Source organism: Sycon ciliatum, chromosome 2, assembly GCF_964019385.1.
Source record: "Sycon ciliatum chromosome 2, ocSycCili1.1, whole genome shotgun sequence".
Classification (NCBI taxonomy): domain Eukaryota; kingdom Metazoa; phylum Porifera; class Calcarea; order Leucosolenida; family Sycettidae; genus Sycon; species Sycon ciliatum.
Window position 1 is genome coordinate 42,027,063 of NC_088644.1, and position 15,835 is coordinate 42,042,897.

General features: G+C 44.5%; 1 protein-coding gene across 1 annotated transcript; it reads left to right on the forward strand.

Moving 5' to 3' along the window:
• The first annotated feature begins 1,473 nt into the window (after window positions 1-1,473).
• On the forward strand, window positions 1,474-12,456 carry LOC135810156 (2-aminoethylphosphonate dioxygenase-like). Its single transcript, XM_065323624.1, has 5 exons — window positions 1,474-1,941; window positions 5,817-5,935; window positions 8,132-8,207; window positions 10,268-10,420; window positions 11,332-12,456. Exons 1-5 carry the CDS (start codon window positions 1,662-1,664, stop codon window positions 11,649-11,651), a joined length of 948 nt encoding a protein of 315 aa, XP_065179696.1. The 5' UTR covers window positions 1,474-1,661; the 3' UTR covers window positions 11,652-12,456.
• Window positions 12,457-15,835: the final 3,379 nt, after the last annotated feature.

Below are 15,835 nucleotides of genomic sequence, written 5' to 3' on the forward strand. Positions count from 1 at the left end.
ACAGGACATAGTATAGTATAGTATAGTATTTATTCATATTTCTCTAGGGCAGTCCCCACAGACCTATGGTCTCCTTACGGGGTACCCTAGCTAGGATTGCGATACGAAATTGACTTGGTGAAGCAGCAAGGCGGACCGATGCCGGAACTGAGTTCCAGCGGTCAGCAGCTAAATAAGAAAGAGAGGAATAACCAAATCGAGAGGAGGCTCGTGGCAGCACAAGTCCAAGCGTACATTGACCATAGTCGTCAATGTATCTTGACTCACTTGAACACTTGCCTTGGAAGCAACTACACAAGTCATCTACTTTCGTTGGGATCATCCAGTCGAACTCGGATTGGAGGTACTGGATCTCGGATTGGAGGTACTGGATCTGCTCGACGTTGATAATAATAATAATTATTATAACATGGCATTGTACTTCTTTTTACTGAACTGCTACAAGCTGCATCGCTCTCGTGCAGCTTTCTGCTGACTGTGTCATTATGATTGTGTGTCCTACGCCATGTGCTATCCCTTGTTGTCCTGAGCTGCTGCTGAATGAGTACCACCAATGCGGACCACGGCGAAATGAACAGTGTAGACTACCACGTTTCCTACCACACATACCTGCGCAGGACTGGAGCATAAAAGTCGCACCTGCGTACGACATGAGTGGGTTGCTATGTACCCACATACTGGTCTGAGGCAATAGCAAAGTCACACCTACATGTACGTTGTAAGTCCTTACTGGACCTTAGTGGATCCAAAATTGAAATCTGATGTCGACTTACTACTCCCAAGCCGTTTTTGACGTCATCACTTTCAAGCCCTATTCACTGAATCACAGGCCGGCGCCAGGCTCGGATAGGAGGGCAGTATTACGTAACTCGTTACAGTTCTCTCACGTGCCGGTCTGAGATATTGTACTACAAGTACTACTACTAGTACTACTAGTTACAGCCTTCACTCTTCAACTAAACCTTGAACTACATAACTGAACCATATCAGATCTGAAACAGTACAGCGCAGTGCGTGCACTACGTCATCCTGAATCGCCTGATGAGGTCAGCCAACCTGTGACTTGCGTACGGCTCAAATTTTCGTGCTTCACAGTCAGCAAATCAGCCAAGTTTGCATGATTTAGACGTCCTGTTTTAGGATTTCGGTGTTTTGTGTGACTGCGTACGCTGGGTACATGCGCTGGCAAGCAGGGAGTCGTAAAACGGTATTTTACGACTCCCTGCTGGCAAGTAAATTCACCATGCTATCCGTATCAAAAACCAAAATCAGGACAAACTCAGTGACCTGCACCACTGTGACTGGTTACGCAACTATTACTTTTCACCGTACCTAGCGGCGCGCTACCATGCCGTCCGAAATGACGTACTGCACCCTCCCACAGGGACCATCCCGAGTTGCACACTCTGGTTTATGACGTATTGTACTCTTGCTGTCATCAGCTGCTGACTGCATTGCACAGTCATGCACATGCACAATCATGTACATGTATGTAGTGAATAGAGCTTTTCGTTTCACAGCAGTGCTCCGGGAATCGCTAGAAAAGCGAGCGAACGTTGATCCGCGACATCAAACTGCACTTTCCCCTTGTTCGTCGAGTTGTTTGTTGACTTTTGTGAACTAAACTACCTGACAGTACATTCTGTCTGGCAAATATTACTATGATATCGGGAGTGGTTCGTCGTCCTACAGCACTGCTGTCAATGACGCTTGGAGGTGTCAAGCGTTCAGCTAGATACTTGACACTTGGCCATACATATGCCGCGGCATCCTCAAGCATCGCGTCCAAGCCGCATTTTCAATCCTTTTTCAGTAGAGAGCAAATTGAACACTTCAACAGCAATGGTTATGTGGTAGCTCCATCGGATTTTCTCGACGAAAGAGAGAAGGAGAGCGTAGTCCGGTGGGCTACTGAACTGAGCAAGTGGCATCTATCCAAAGGTATGGTTTGTGTGTGTGTGTGCCATGACCGGGGGAAGCAGTTTTCGATTGGTCCAGCCACACCCTAGTCTTTCAAGTTTCATACTTTGTGTATGATATGGCGGGTATACAAACGCAGTGAACATAGATCTACATGTACGTTGGAGGTCTAAAGGTTGGTCCGGCCATGGCCTGACCAAGCAGACAGGTTCCGCCGGTCCTGTACAGTGTGTGTGTGTGTGTGTGTGTGTGTGTGTATGTGTGTATGTATGTGTGTGTGTGTGTATGTGTGTGTGTGTGTGTGTAATTGTGTGTGTGTGTGTGTGTGTGTGTGTGTGTGTGTATGTGTGTGTGTGTATGTGTGTGTGTGTATGTGTGTGTGTGTGTCTATAAGTGCATTGGTCGTCGATTCATATGACTTCGCAGGTTGTGCGGATAGGGCTTGAAAGTGCTACGTCACAGCATAGCAACAATTTCAAAAATTCAAAAATTGGATCCACTTGGATCCAGTTTTTGTATGGATCCAAGCACATTTCAAGCCGTCTTACTCACAGCAAGGTGATGTAACCAGTGAAACTGACTGATTTGGCTACTGGGGGCGGGGTTACAACTGGTGGCGAAATAAAAGTCACACCTGCATGCGACATGAGTGGGTTGCTATGCACCCACATACTTAGGCAATAGCAAAGTCACACCTTAGTGGATCCAAAAATAGAAATCTGATGACAACTTACTACTCCCTGGCCGTTTTGACGTCATCACTTTCAAGCCCTATTGGGCAGTTATCAGGCGCTAGTCTTGATCTGTATCATTCAGATCTTGTCCGCTATCGTTACTATAAGTATAAGAGAAAATCTGTGGGTGCGCATCCAGTGCATTTGCAGATTTGCGTGCTTCTCTTGCGACGGAAGCATACATGTACATGGTACATAGTGTGTGTGTGTGTGTGTGTGTGTGTGTGTGTGTGTGTGTGTCCCTAACGAGATTCCCTTCTGCAGAACCATACACTGTGGCTACGCAGACCTATGGAGTGCTTGCATTGTCCATCATACTCGTGCATGTAGTCTAAGGCAGTAAGGGCATGGCATGAGAGAAGACCACTGCTGGTCATGATTGTCTGGGATCCTGTTTGGGTCATGGGCGGACAGAAATGAAGCTTGAGTAGCCAGGTATACAAGAAACGCAAATGGACTTGTAGTTATTGTTTGAAGGTATCATACAGCCTTGCAAAAGAGGTATCTGTGTGCTTGATCTGCTAGTCCAAACGAACGTTTTGGCAGGATAAACTTCGTCATGACATTTCTGATTTTGGTCACAGTACATTGTTACAATGTGGTGTGCCTTACAATGTCATGAACGCGTGCTCTCTACTGCGGATGTGAAGGTATACCTGTGCATATACACATGTACATGTACATGTATATGCACACAGGCAGTTACCAGGGAATACTACAAGTCTACAGGGCCCCTGTCATCATGTCCAGTATGCATGTCCAGTATGCTGCATGGCATTGATCATAGTCAAACATTTGGTGTCTCAAACATGTACAATGATGTAGCCTATAAATAATAAAAAGTTGTATCATGGAAAAATGCGGGCACAAGTTAGTTTGCAATGAAGTCCACCAACTAAACCAGATTGTGAACAGTCGGACGTGCACAGTCGGACGTGCACAATCTAGCACAGAACTGACAAGAATTTTCCTTGGCTCACTATCTGAGTTATAATAAAAAGGGTGTTTTTTGGCAGGGAGTGTGCAGACTCCACTGCTGATATTCTAGATCTAGTCTTGACATAAGTCTTATGTCAAGACTAGATATAGGCATTGCTACAGTACAGGTGTGCAGCTGTATCAGCAGATGTAGGCTTTTGAATGCTGCTAGTAATATTACATTATAATGTGAAGTGGCACTTGATGCATTGAGTGGATATCTAAGACTTAGTGTGACCAATGTATGTACCTTTCTGAGATGGTATGTATGGAGTGGGTGGCGCAATGTCCAATGCCCAGTGCACTTACTTGCGTGACAACAGCAAAGCTCTATCGAAACAATGCACTGCACTTGGAAAATTGTATTATGAAATGCCCTTAATGACTATGGACTCTGGTTTAATCTCATTCTCACTTAGTGCTAGCTATTGCAGGTCTGGGCTTTCCATTGACATAAGTGAATTTCCTGATGCTTCCAATATGACCTATTGAATTCCAGTGCATATCCATTATGCACTTCCTATAAAGTCCTGGACCATTCAGGCAGACTCAAGCACATACAACATGCTCTTTCCAGATGATTCCAAGCCATGAGATACCTTGAGACTACTGGTGGTGATATGACTGTATTGCTTGACATAGGCAGACATCGCTGAGCTACATGTACATCTACATGTAGGTGTGTGACATATTGTGGCGGCTGGAATATTATTATTAGAACTTGCTCTGTGGAGAAGCCTGATAGGCAAGGCAAGCATTTGACAAACCTTACTCACTATGGCCTGAACTGAGTGGATCGGTCTTCAGACAATGTGGCAACCTCACAGAAGGGGGATTTGTATGTCCACCTAAGCAGTGCACCCACTACCCACGCACACATACATTTCATGGATTTAATCTCACTCTACTCACTCCAAACGCCAGTACCATGGAGAACAGTATGTTTGAATATCCATAAACGCTGAGCCAGTACGTTGAGCCAGTAAAAACGTCTTTGGTGCCGTTCATTAGACTTCCCTGCGATCAAGTCGGCCAATAACTCTGAGCTCCGCTGACGAGATCTAACAAGATCGAAACGGCTAGCTGTCCGTAAATTCAATGCAATGAACAATTTGGAAATGTTCAAAAGTCCTTTCCTGATCAAGGTCCATGTACATTCAACGAATAATCAGCGATGTCTCTTTCTCTCTCTCTTTCTCTCTCTCTCTCTCTCTCTCTCTCTCTCTTTCTCTGCCTCTCTCTGTATCTCTGTCTCTCTCTCTCTTTCCCTCGTTCCCTCTATCTATTTATCTATCTACTCAATATGTGGACAGAACTGGGTCGTCCTTGGTGGACTCGTCAGCGCAGCACAGAGGAAATGAGGCCGAACCTGGTAGCAATGAAAAATAAATGTTCCAAAGCCAGATTTAAACCAGGCCCGAACGTACCTTGCCAGAGTACTCAAACTGACAAGTCAATGAGCTCTGCATAATGCAAACAGCAAAGGCACTACCCCACGCAAGAGTGCTCAACTGCTACAAGAGCAGGAGCTATCTATCTATCTTTCTATCTATAATTTTATCTATCTATCTATCTATCTCTGTCTCTCTCTATTTGGACATATTGATCTTACTCTCCGCAGGTCCCTTCATCAATATTTCTAGTTGTCTCTGCAGTGTTATTTTCCTGTTTGGTTGGACAACTATCAATGAAAGCACAATAGCCTCCGGGTTTTGTTGTAGCAGTCTATTATCGAGTCGTTATGCACTCACAGTGTTCATTGTAGGTTCAGTACTCTGGCTTTGATGCTGTGGGTCGGTTTAGAATGATTTGTTGTTCAAGTTTCATTGAGATCGGTTCAGCCAGTAACTCTGAACCCCGCTGACGAGACCTCTCAAGGTCGAAACAGCTAGCCGTCTGGAGATTGTGCACAGCAACAATTCCATCTATCTACGAAAATTTCAGCCTGCAAAGGAAACGTAATTTTTTGATTCTCTCATTGAGAAATATGTGCTGACAATCGATTGGTCACAGATGAAAACTCTGACAGGCCACTCTACTCTCTAGGCCGGTGGTCAACTTGAAGATCTTTTCTGAAGCTGGACAGGTTGTGCTCTGCGATAAATGAGACCAAAAGTGTTGTCTGGTCAGAGGCTTTTCACAATAATTGAATTTTTGTCCCATTGTTTCGTGTGCCTTTTGTAGGGAAATGGACGCAGTATTTTGAAGCCGGATCCAGCAGTGACCCAGTTTTGTGTCGCATTGAAAACTTCCTTCAGTACCACCGATCCATGGACCAGTTTGTACGCGGAAAGATCACAGAGGTATGATGAGCTACCTGCGAGTGAGTACAGTCTTACAATACATGTAGAGAGGTTACCTGATAATGGGTTTTTAAATCCATTATCAGGTAACCGCAAAAACATGAAACTTAAGAAATACTTCAAGTAAACAGGCGGGGAGGTGACAAAAGTTTTACGATGGTAGTAAACAGAATCAGCTGAAGCGTCATGTTACGAATAGAATTTGTTCGTGACATCTCAATAAAACCTTCGTATCATGACGCTTCAGCTAATTCTGTTTATTTCCATCCTAAAGCTTACAAAACACAATCAATTTTCCTCCCTCCCTAAAGCTTATTGCGTGAAAACAATTTTCGAAAAGTCGGTGAGGTGACAGTAGTTTAGGAATCGCAATGAACAGAACCAGCAACATAACACCATGACTTTATTCCCGTAGCTATGCAGAAGACGTTACTTCAGTAACGTCTGGCGCTAGCCAGGGTCCACACAGCTTTAATTTGGTGTTTGTTTGTGTGTTTGTGTGTTTGTGTCACGCCCGGCGCTATCCCGTATCTGTCCCGTACCGTACTGTACCATCAAACACAGCTGGCCACATACAGCTGGCCGCAATATTCAAATAGGGCTTTCAAACGCAAGATCATAACGTGAAGCAACTTGGAAGAATGAGTATGAATGCGAAGTGTATGGGGGAATGCATGTGGGGCGATAGTTCGGGTTCAAATCCCAGGTAATGCCTGAAAAAAAGGAGAATTGAAAAATTTATAACATCCCTTTTTTGCCGTCATCAAGGCTGCAGACTCGTATTACCCTCGACCGTACCTGTCCCGTACATGTCCCGTACCTGTCCCGAACCTGGCCCGTACCTATCCCGTACCTATCCCGTACCGTTCATTCAAAAACGGCTTGCCACAATGCATATTCAAATAGGGCTTTCAAATACAAGATCATAACGTGAAGCAACTTGGAACAATTAGTATGTATGCGAAGTGTATCGGTGGATGCATGCAGGGCGATAGTGCAGGTTCGAATCCCAGGGTATGTCTAAAAACAAAAAGTAGAAACTTATAACAATTTATAACATCCCTATCCTTTTTTGTCTTGGTCATCAAGGCAAAAAAGCATAGCGTAGGGCCCTGAGCTTCCAAGCTCTCTCGTTGAGTTTGTGTCGAACGAAGTTGGGAGAAAATGGCGATGGAGGTAGAAAGAACAATGATGGAAACATGATGCGAGGGACAGTTATAGGAACAATGAAAACAACCTGCCTTGAACTGTCTTTCGCCATTATCCAGACAACAATCGGACTCAGAGTTACTGAATGTCGTCCTGAAGGAACGTTTCTACTGTCGGAATGTTGCGTACAATGTAGCGCTCTTCAGGCATGGTCATAATGATAGTCATACAAGCGTGTTTATGATGGGTTCACAGGCCATTGCATATTGCATATGCATGTACCTCTAATGTGCTTCCTCCTGCAACAGTCCTGTTGCCTCTTTTCTGCTTTTCGACCTCCTAGCACTGATGTGGGTGCTTCAAGAAAGTGATATACTGTACTTGAAGATATTATTTTGCTTCTTCAAAAGAAGGGAACAGCAAAATCCAGTGAATGAGATTGAAATTAATGTTACCTTGTTCATGTGCTTTGCATGATACTTGAAACAAGAATGGCACACTTTGAGCAAGAACGTTCTTTGAAAGCGTTCTGATTTTGCTTTGAATTTGATCTATAGTCTTCATATGACAAAGAATTATCTATCAGTGATTTGAGAAGAATAGAGCATCCTGGAAGACGATTTACTGTTTGTGGGGATTGCCCCAGTGCAATTCTAAATGCAACAGGGTTCTAGGCAAAATGGAGGTAGAAGGGCTGTTTTATGGAATTCAGCGAAAATGCAGTTGAATATAAATATCAGATGGTTAATAGAGGCACATTAAATTGTCTGTGGCGAAGTGGGGGATTCGCCCCATACGTTGCATTTAGCGTAGCAAAACAATAATTTATTGGAAAGTGGAAAATGGGATACGGGCTAACTGTTTCCCATGCCCACCCCCTACTATTTTGACCTGGCTAGAACCTGTGCAACAACAACAGTTTCCTTGAAGCACTTAGTTGATATGGCTGTATAGCTGGCGGCTGGCGGTGTTTCAATCTGATCACTATAGATTATATTTCGGCTTTATGCTGTGTTTTCATATTGTTGTGTGACTCCCATGATCCAGGCTGTGTCAGAGCTGATCAATGAACCCGCAGTGCTCTACAAAGAGAAGATAAATTTCAAATTTCCTGGAGCAAAAGGTCAGCACCAGTGCTGTTGAATGGGGCATATGATCAAAATGTACATATGTACAAAATGTAGTGGAAAAGATATTTTCTAGGACAGAATAACTTTCCTATTTTCTTCCAACAGTAAAATACTTACTTCGAAGTATATACGGATTGTTCAGCTCATCAGGAAAGTAAGTATTGTCAGTGTTTTTTCTTGTTTTTCATCCAATGTGCTTTTGTGGGCTCCAGTAGCCCTTGGCGGATTATGCTGGCATAAAAAAAATAAAATAAAAAAATAAAAATATTTTGCATAATCTTGGGATTTCGTCAAAAAATTATGCTCCGGCATAATAATTTGGATTCCAACGTGTAAGGTCGGCATAATCTTTCTGTTTAGACAAAAATTATGCTAAGGGGCATAAAGCGGGATTCACAGAAGCTTTTTTGCGATGCGACACGCGATGCGACGCGATCTGTGACGGACGCGTGCGATGCGAACTCGCGAAATACCATTCACAGAAGAAGTCAGTGATGCGACAACATCTTGCTGATTTGGCTACGTCACCATGATATTCGCGCGGTTTGATACAACTTGTACAAATTTATAGTCAACTCTTGAACCTTTGTACAACTTTGCTGTAGAAAAGGTCAAAATCGTACGCCAAATCGCGTGTCGCATCGCATCGCAAAAGTTGAGACAAGCTCAACTTCTGCGATGGCCTGCGATGGCCCTGTTGCGGCACTTGCGTGGGGTCCGCGATGGTTGCGATTTGGGGATTTCCCGGTTTCGCGTCTGTCGCATCGCGTGTCGCATCGCAAAAAAGCTTCTGTGAATCCCGCTTAATTAATACAGCTTTGTCAGAAAGCCTGCAGAAGTTTTGTTTTTTTAAATACCCCAGTTACGACTCCTTGTCATGGCCCTTGGCGGATTATGCCGGCATAATATTTGGCATAATCTTGGGATTTCGTCAAAAAATTATGCTCCGGCATAATATACGGATTCCAACGTGTAAGGTCGGCATTATCTTTCGGTTTAGACAAAAATTATGCTTATGGGCATAATACAGCTTTGTCAGAAAGCCTGCAGAAGTTTTTTTTTTAAATACCCCAGTTCCGACTCCTTGTCATAGCCCTTGGCGGATTATGCCGGCATAATATTTGGCATAATCTTGGGATTTCGTCAAAAAATTATGCTCCGGCATAATATACGGATTACAACGTGGAAGGTCGGCATAATCTTTCTGTTTAGACAACAATTATGCTTAGGGCATGGCCGTGTGTGTATGCGTGGTTTCTCAATCCTCTATGTATAGCGTGAATAGATAGTGGAAACCGAGCATAATTCAGCATATTTTTTGGCATAATTGTGGCATAATCAAAAGCATAATTTGACGATTGGCCGAGCATAGTCCGCCAAAGGCTAGGCTCCAGACAGAAGTCGTAGGTCAGTCACGCATTTAAAAGTCATTTGGCAAGCGGCGTCAGCTAGCCCTTGGCGGATTATGCCGGCATAATATTTGGCATAATCTTGGGATTTAGTCAAAAAATTATGCTCCGGCGTAATATACGGATTCCAACGTGTAAGGTCGGCATAATCTTTCGGTTTAGACAAAAATTATGCTTAGGGCATAATACAGCTTTGTCAAAAATTATGCCCCGGCATAATATACGGATTCCAACGTGTAAGGTCGGCATTATCTTTCGTTTTAGTCAAAAATTATGCTTAGGGCATAATACAGCTTTGTCAGAAAGCGCTGGGGCCGTGTGTGTGTATGCGTGGTTTCTCAATCCTCTATGTACAGCGTGAATACATAGTGGAACCGAGCATAATTCAGCATATTTGCTGGCATAATTGTGGCATAATCAAAAGCATCATTATTTTGACGATTGGCCGAGCATAGTCCGCCAATGGCTAGCGTCAGCTCCAATTTTTCAGACAGCCACTTTCTTCACATATTACCTCCGCCATCGCAACATATTACTTCATAAGAATATCTCCAATACATGAAGGAAAAGGGCAGTAAGATAACGCGAATTCCAGTTCACAAATTCACCCTCAGTACTTCATTGCCATCAATTCTGCTGCCTAGGTTTCCCAGCGCATCAGGACGCACCAGCTTACATCTCGTTTGGCATGAAATATCACGTGACTTGCCTGTTATGTGCTGACCCAGCCACTGAGGAGAATGGCTGTTTGCAAGTCGTCCCCAGGCACCCTAGTCTGGGCATGCTACCTCACCCAAGTATGTGCTCTACCAGTTGCCAGTATTTCTCTCGGTCTGTCTCTGTCTGTCTCTGCCTCTTTCTCTGTCTCTCTGTGTGTGTCTCTCTCTCTGTGTCTGTCTGTCTGTCTGTCTGTCTGTGTGTGTGTCTGTCTTTCTGTCTCTCTCTGTGTCTGTCTGTCTCTCTCTCTGTCTCTCTCTGTCTCTCTCTGCCTCTCTCTGTCTCTGTCTCTGTCTCTCTCTGTCTCTGTCTCTCTCTCTCTGTCTCTCTCTGTCTCTCTCTGCCTCTCTCTCTCTCTCTCTCTCTCTCTCTCTCTCTCTCTCTCCCGCTCTCTCTCTCTCTCTCTCTCTCTCTCTCTTTCTTTCTCTCTCTCTTTCTCTCTCTCTCTCTCTCTCTCTCTCTCTCTCTCTCTCTCTCTCTCTCTCTTTATCTCTCTCTTTCTCTTTATCTCTATCTATCTATCTATCTATCTATCTACATGTATCTCTATGTGTTGCACACAACTAACGAAAAGCTGACAATTGGCTTCCGCACTCATACCCAAACAATCAATCACACCATCTACTGCATACATGGCAGGTTGTACCATATACATGTATGTGCCATGCATGTATAATTATGTATGTGTAGTGCAGCATACTCTCCGTTGACCTTTCAAGCTCAGACATAAAGCAAAGGTCCCTGGTTCGAGTCCTGGTTGTGGCAGTTAATTTGTTCCTCTGGGTTGTCCCGTTTGCATCTTTCAATCAAACCAATTATAAAATATTTTTGTCTATTTAAAAGCAATATTTTGTTGTACTGTGGTAGTAAAGACGTAGAACGTTTCCTGAACGGCTTTCAAAGGATGTTCTCCATGCTGTAGAAAACTGTTACAGCCGTGCTTGAATTGATTGCACTACTTAAGTTGCGTTTAACTGGTTTCTTGCTACAGATGGTCAGCTGGACCCGGAGCTGGTGCAGCAGTGGGAGAGAGAAAACGCATGGGTATCATTGCCTGCGGAAGTTGGTGACGCAATCTTCTTTGACTCACTAGTTCCGCATCGCAGCATGGAGAATCGCTCCAAAACGGAGAGCAGGCGCATCTTCTATTTGACGTTCAATCCGCTCCAGGATGGTGATAGGCGCGAAGGCTATTACAATATGAAGAGAGAGATGTTTCCACCTGACAATGAGAAGGTACCAGGAAGGGACTATAGCGAAGGGGCCAAGATCTTCAACCTCTCCACTCCCATTAGAAACAAGAAGGACTGAGTGAACTGCTGAGCTTGCGCAACGCGCAGGAAAGCAATTTCCCCTTTGCATGCGCTCCTGTGTAAACCCATGGAGAACCCTATTGGCTGATCTAAATAGCTCTAGTTTTGAATCAGGTGCTAGGTCAAAATGGAATATTTCTACCGAATTTTTGTCTTGTTGATCCGTGCAACGCACATTCGTGAAACAGTTGTATTGTATTCCTGCTGAACACAATTGAACTCCAGATCGTTATGATCCAAACCCACACATCCCATGCACTGCTGCTACGCTCCTGCTTATTTTGCAAAATGAAGTGAGTGATGAGCTCAATCTACCACTGAAATAACTGTTGACATATTATGTAGACTGAATTGCAAGACTTAATACAGACCTAGAAAATAATACAATGAGTAAAGTTGTGTTTTGTAGTCATGCTTGGGGTTCAGACGAGCATGGATCAGGATCAGGATATGGGCCAGTGGATTTTAATCCGAGCAATCCCACCTGATACAGAACTGCTAGGATGGCTGGGAATACTTCCAATATTTGAGGGCTAAGTACAATAATTGTTATTTTGCCTGATGTGTGGCCGAGTCGGAATGCTTTTCAGAGAGTGTGTTCTCCCCACTTTGAATGATTGCCAGTCGCTGTTTTAGTTGCTTCCATCATTATTGATCAGCAGCCATATTTGAACTTGATGAGACTTGCTTCACACGCTGCTAAGAAAACATTCCACAATGTTGCCTGTCAGTCCTTCTGGGATATTGGAAATGTACCTTCGCAAAGTAGCAAGGATTTCATACAATTAATATTTGATACTCTAGCTCTTGCCTGTCTTGCTAGCTTGGTGCTTGGTCTCAGCCAGCTAGTGGAATATACTTAGACCATGACTGAGAAACAGAATGACAGAGGGTGCCAGTTTCAAGTACTGTTTGTAAGGCCGAAAGTTTTTTCCAAACCATTCTGAGAACCTTTGGCCTGTGACGAGGGAAACATGGATGGTATGATATGGTATGGTATTGATCTATTTGAATTCGGTATCTCAACAGTACAATGTACAACTTGGGAAGATCCGAACTGACATAGATACGTATGGATACAGTGAATGGGGTTTTCGGCCTTTGACCACTTTAATTAGACCCACCAAAATATTCCAACGGATGCGGAAAACTCGGTCTAACCGATTCTCTACGCGACGTGTGCAACTTCCACTACACTGTACTATGAATTGACTAAATCTACAGTTACATGTGCCGGTATGCACTGCATGTACATGTAGAACAAGTTCAGATCACACAACTCACTATTTTAAAAGGCTTTTACCTGATATACATGTACATGTACAATGGAGCTGCTTAACCTAACGAGTTAACAAGGAGGAATCTGTAGTTTAAATAGAAAACTTTCTAAAACAAATCGATAGGTGCGCTGTTGCTAGCGAGCGTTGGGAATGAGTCACGAAGAGCGGGTCTGCATACAGCTGTTGTTTGCGTTGACCTGAAGAAGGCGTTTGATACCGTGCAACACCAGCAACTTCTCATCGCAATCGCGGCCGTGGGTATTTCTGGCATAGCCCTGGCTTGGTTGCAGTCATACCTCCGTGGACGACAGCAGCGCGTGGTTACCTACATCGGAACGTCTCCTCTGGTACCAGTTACTACTTGCAGTGGCGTACCTCAAGGCATCATTCTGGGCCCTGTGCTCTTCAATTTATATGTGCGGAAGCTGCCGCTCACAGCTGATGCTCTTTCCTGCAGGCTGCCGATGTTCGCGGATGACATGTCGCTGTATGCCAGTAGAAGGTCGCCAAATGAAGCTGTCGACCCCGTCAACAAGGTACTTTCAGTGCTTGCTCTAGATCTTGCGGACCTAGGGTTGTCAGTCAACTCTGCCAAAACTGTCGCCATGGTCATTTCCAAACTCCCCCTGCACCTGTCTGTTCCTGTGACACTCAACGATCAGGTATTGACCCGCGTTACCAGCACCCGAATCCTGGGGGTCATCATTGATGACCGCCTAACGTGGTCGCCTCACATTGACTTTGTAATTCGCAAGACATGTGCTAAGGTTGGCGTTCTTCGTCGGTCCTTTCGGCAATTGAGCAGGAAGGCCAGGAGGCAATTTATTGTATCAGTCATTCTACCTGATCTTTTGTACTGTTGTTCGTGTTTTGTAACGAAGCTGTCCGCTAAGGACCGCCAAAGGCTCTCTACTGTGTTCCGCCGTGCTGTGCGAGCTGCCTGTGGTGCTAAGTCACAGGACGACATCACGCCATTATGGACCACATTGGCGATTTATCCATTTGAACACTATTATGATTCTCAACTTTGCCCAGTCTATTCATAGAAATCATGTCATCATCTCACTGCCTACCCTAACGGAATTATTTCCACCGATCACAACAGGCCTTAGAACTAGAAGCCACTCTAATGCTTCCATTGCCATATCTAAGCACCCGACAACTGATCGAGTAAATTCTTTTTCTAATCGTGCCGCAATTTTCTTTAATACACTGCCTGCCGAGTGGCGCAGACACCACCGTACCTCTACATTTGCAAACCAACTCAGGGATCTTGTTAAGACCCAGTGGCGTTTAAGAAGTATTTTGAACTTCTTTTTGGAATCTGTTGAGCTTCTCGATGATCTTGATAGTTCTTGTACTAAGCTTGAAGTTGACTTGGTGTTTGATTACTGTACTGCTTGATGTCTGGATTCCTATTTTTTCTTTTCTTTTCTTTTCTTTTCTTTTCCTTTCCACTTATCCCGTTATCGGCCCTCTTAAGAGTTGTGTGTATCACTGTTGAGGCATCCGATGGTAAATAAATAAATACTACTACTACTACTAAGCCTCGTTTACGGGCAAAGCAGAGCCTACGACGGACCGAATGAACAGAACGGGCATCAACAAAATTATGACAGTCTTCACATGGACCAGGACATCTGACATTGATGAGAAGGCTGTGATCTGCTGCGATGATTATAGCGTCAGATGACCCACTCTGCAGTCTAGATTTAGACGGATACGTCACTTTAGCAGTTCACAGTTCTCCATTCTATCACACAGCTTCTCTCTCGACCGTCGGCTAATTTTTCGAGGCTCAGGAGGTACAACTTTTACAACATCTGATGTCATGTTAGACGTCCAAACTGACTTTGGTGGCGGTCACTCGGCTTCCACTTTGTGACCATCTTTTCACCATCCATTATAATATTTTGTTGCGCGCAGTTTTCGGCGCAACCTCTTCTGTGCACATCCCTGTCTCATTGTGCACATCCCTGTCTCATTGTGCACATCCCTGTCTCATTGTGCACATCCCTGTCTCATTGTACATATCCCTGTCTCATTGTGCACATCCCTGTCTCATTGTGCACATCCCTCAGGCGCGTGCCCCGTATGGGTTCCTGGGTGCCCTGAACCCCCTTTTTTCGCTCAAAATGCAGGATTTTGCTTCATTTTTTCAAATTTTTCCCGGGGGAGGTCCCCCGGAAACCCCCCTTAAAGGGCACTGGTGCACGCGCCTGTCCCTGTCTCGTTGTGAACTTAGCACTAGTGCAGGACCGCCGGAAGCAGTTTTTGATTGGTCTGGTCGAACAAAACACTTCTCGTGTGCTCTGGATGGCAGTCCTGAGTCAGGCAAGAGAGAATTCGAGTAGGTAAGAAATCGCGAGCTCTCATGTAGGGAGAGCAACACACAATTCCCCAAGTATCGCCGAGGTTGCACCAACCTCTTCTTCACCTTGTTCTGTATTGACAGAGTTTCATGGAAATAGAGTCAATCATCAGATCACATGGCGGATGCTTAGGTGCTCAGGATTATACAGGGGATCTCCTCTATCTTGTCCGATGGCTGGGGGTCCTATTGCCATGTCACACTCACTGTCACCACAGAGCATAGTCCCCCCCCCCCTTCCCCCCCCCACCCCCTTGTGAACGCAGGCTCCTCATCGTGAGTTGATCACACTCGCAAGGCAACGGAAAATCCGGATTGTACATGTACATGATTGAATATGAAGCTCTATTCCCCTGAAGATTATCACCAGAAAACCTTCTGGACTAAATATACCCATATTGCTCTGTGGCGCCTGTAAAGACGTATGAAAGTTACTTCTACGGAAAATTGCCAAGTATGAAACTAAAAGGCTGACAAAAAGGAGTCCCTAGCACAAATGGCCATGACATCCTACTTCCGGCAAACAAAGGA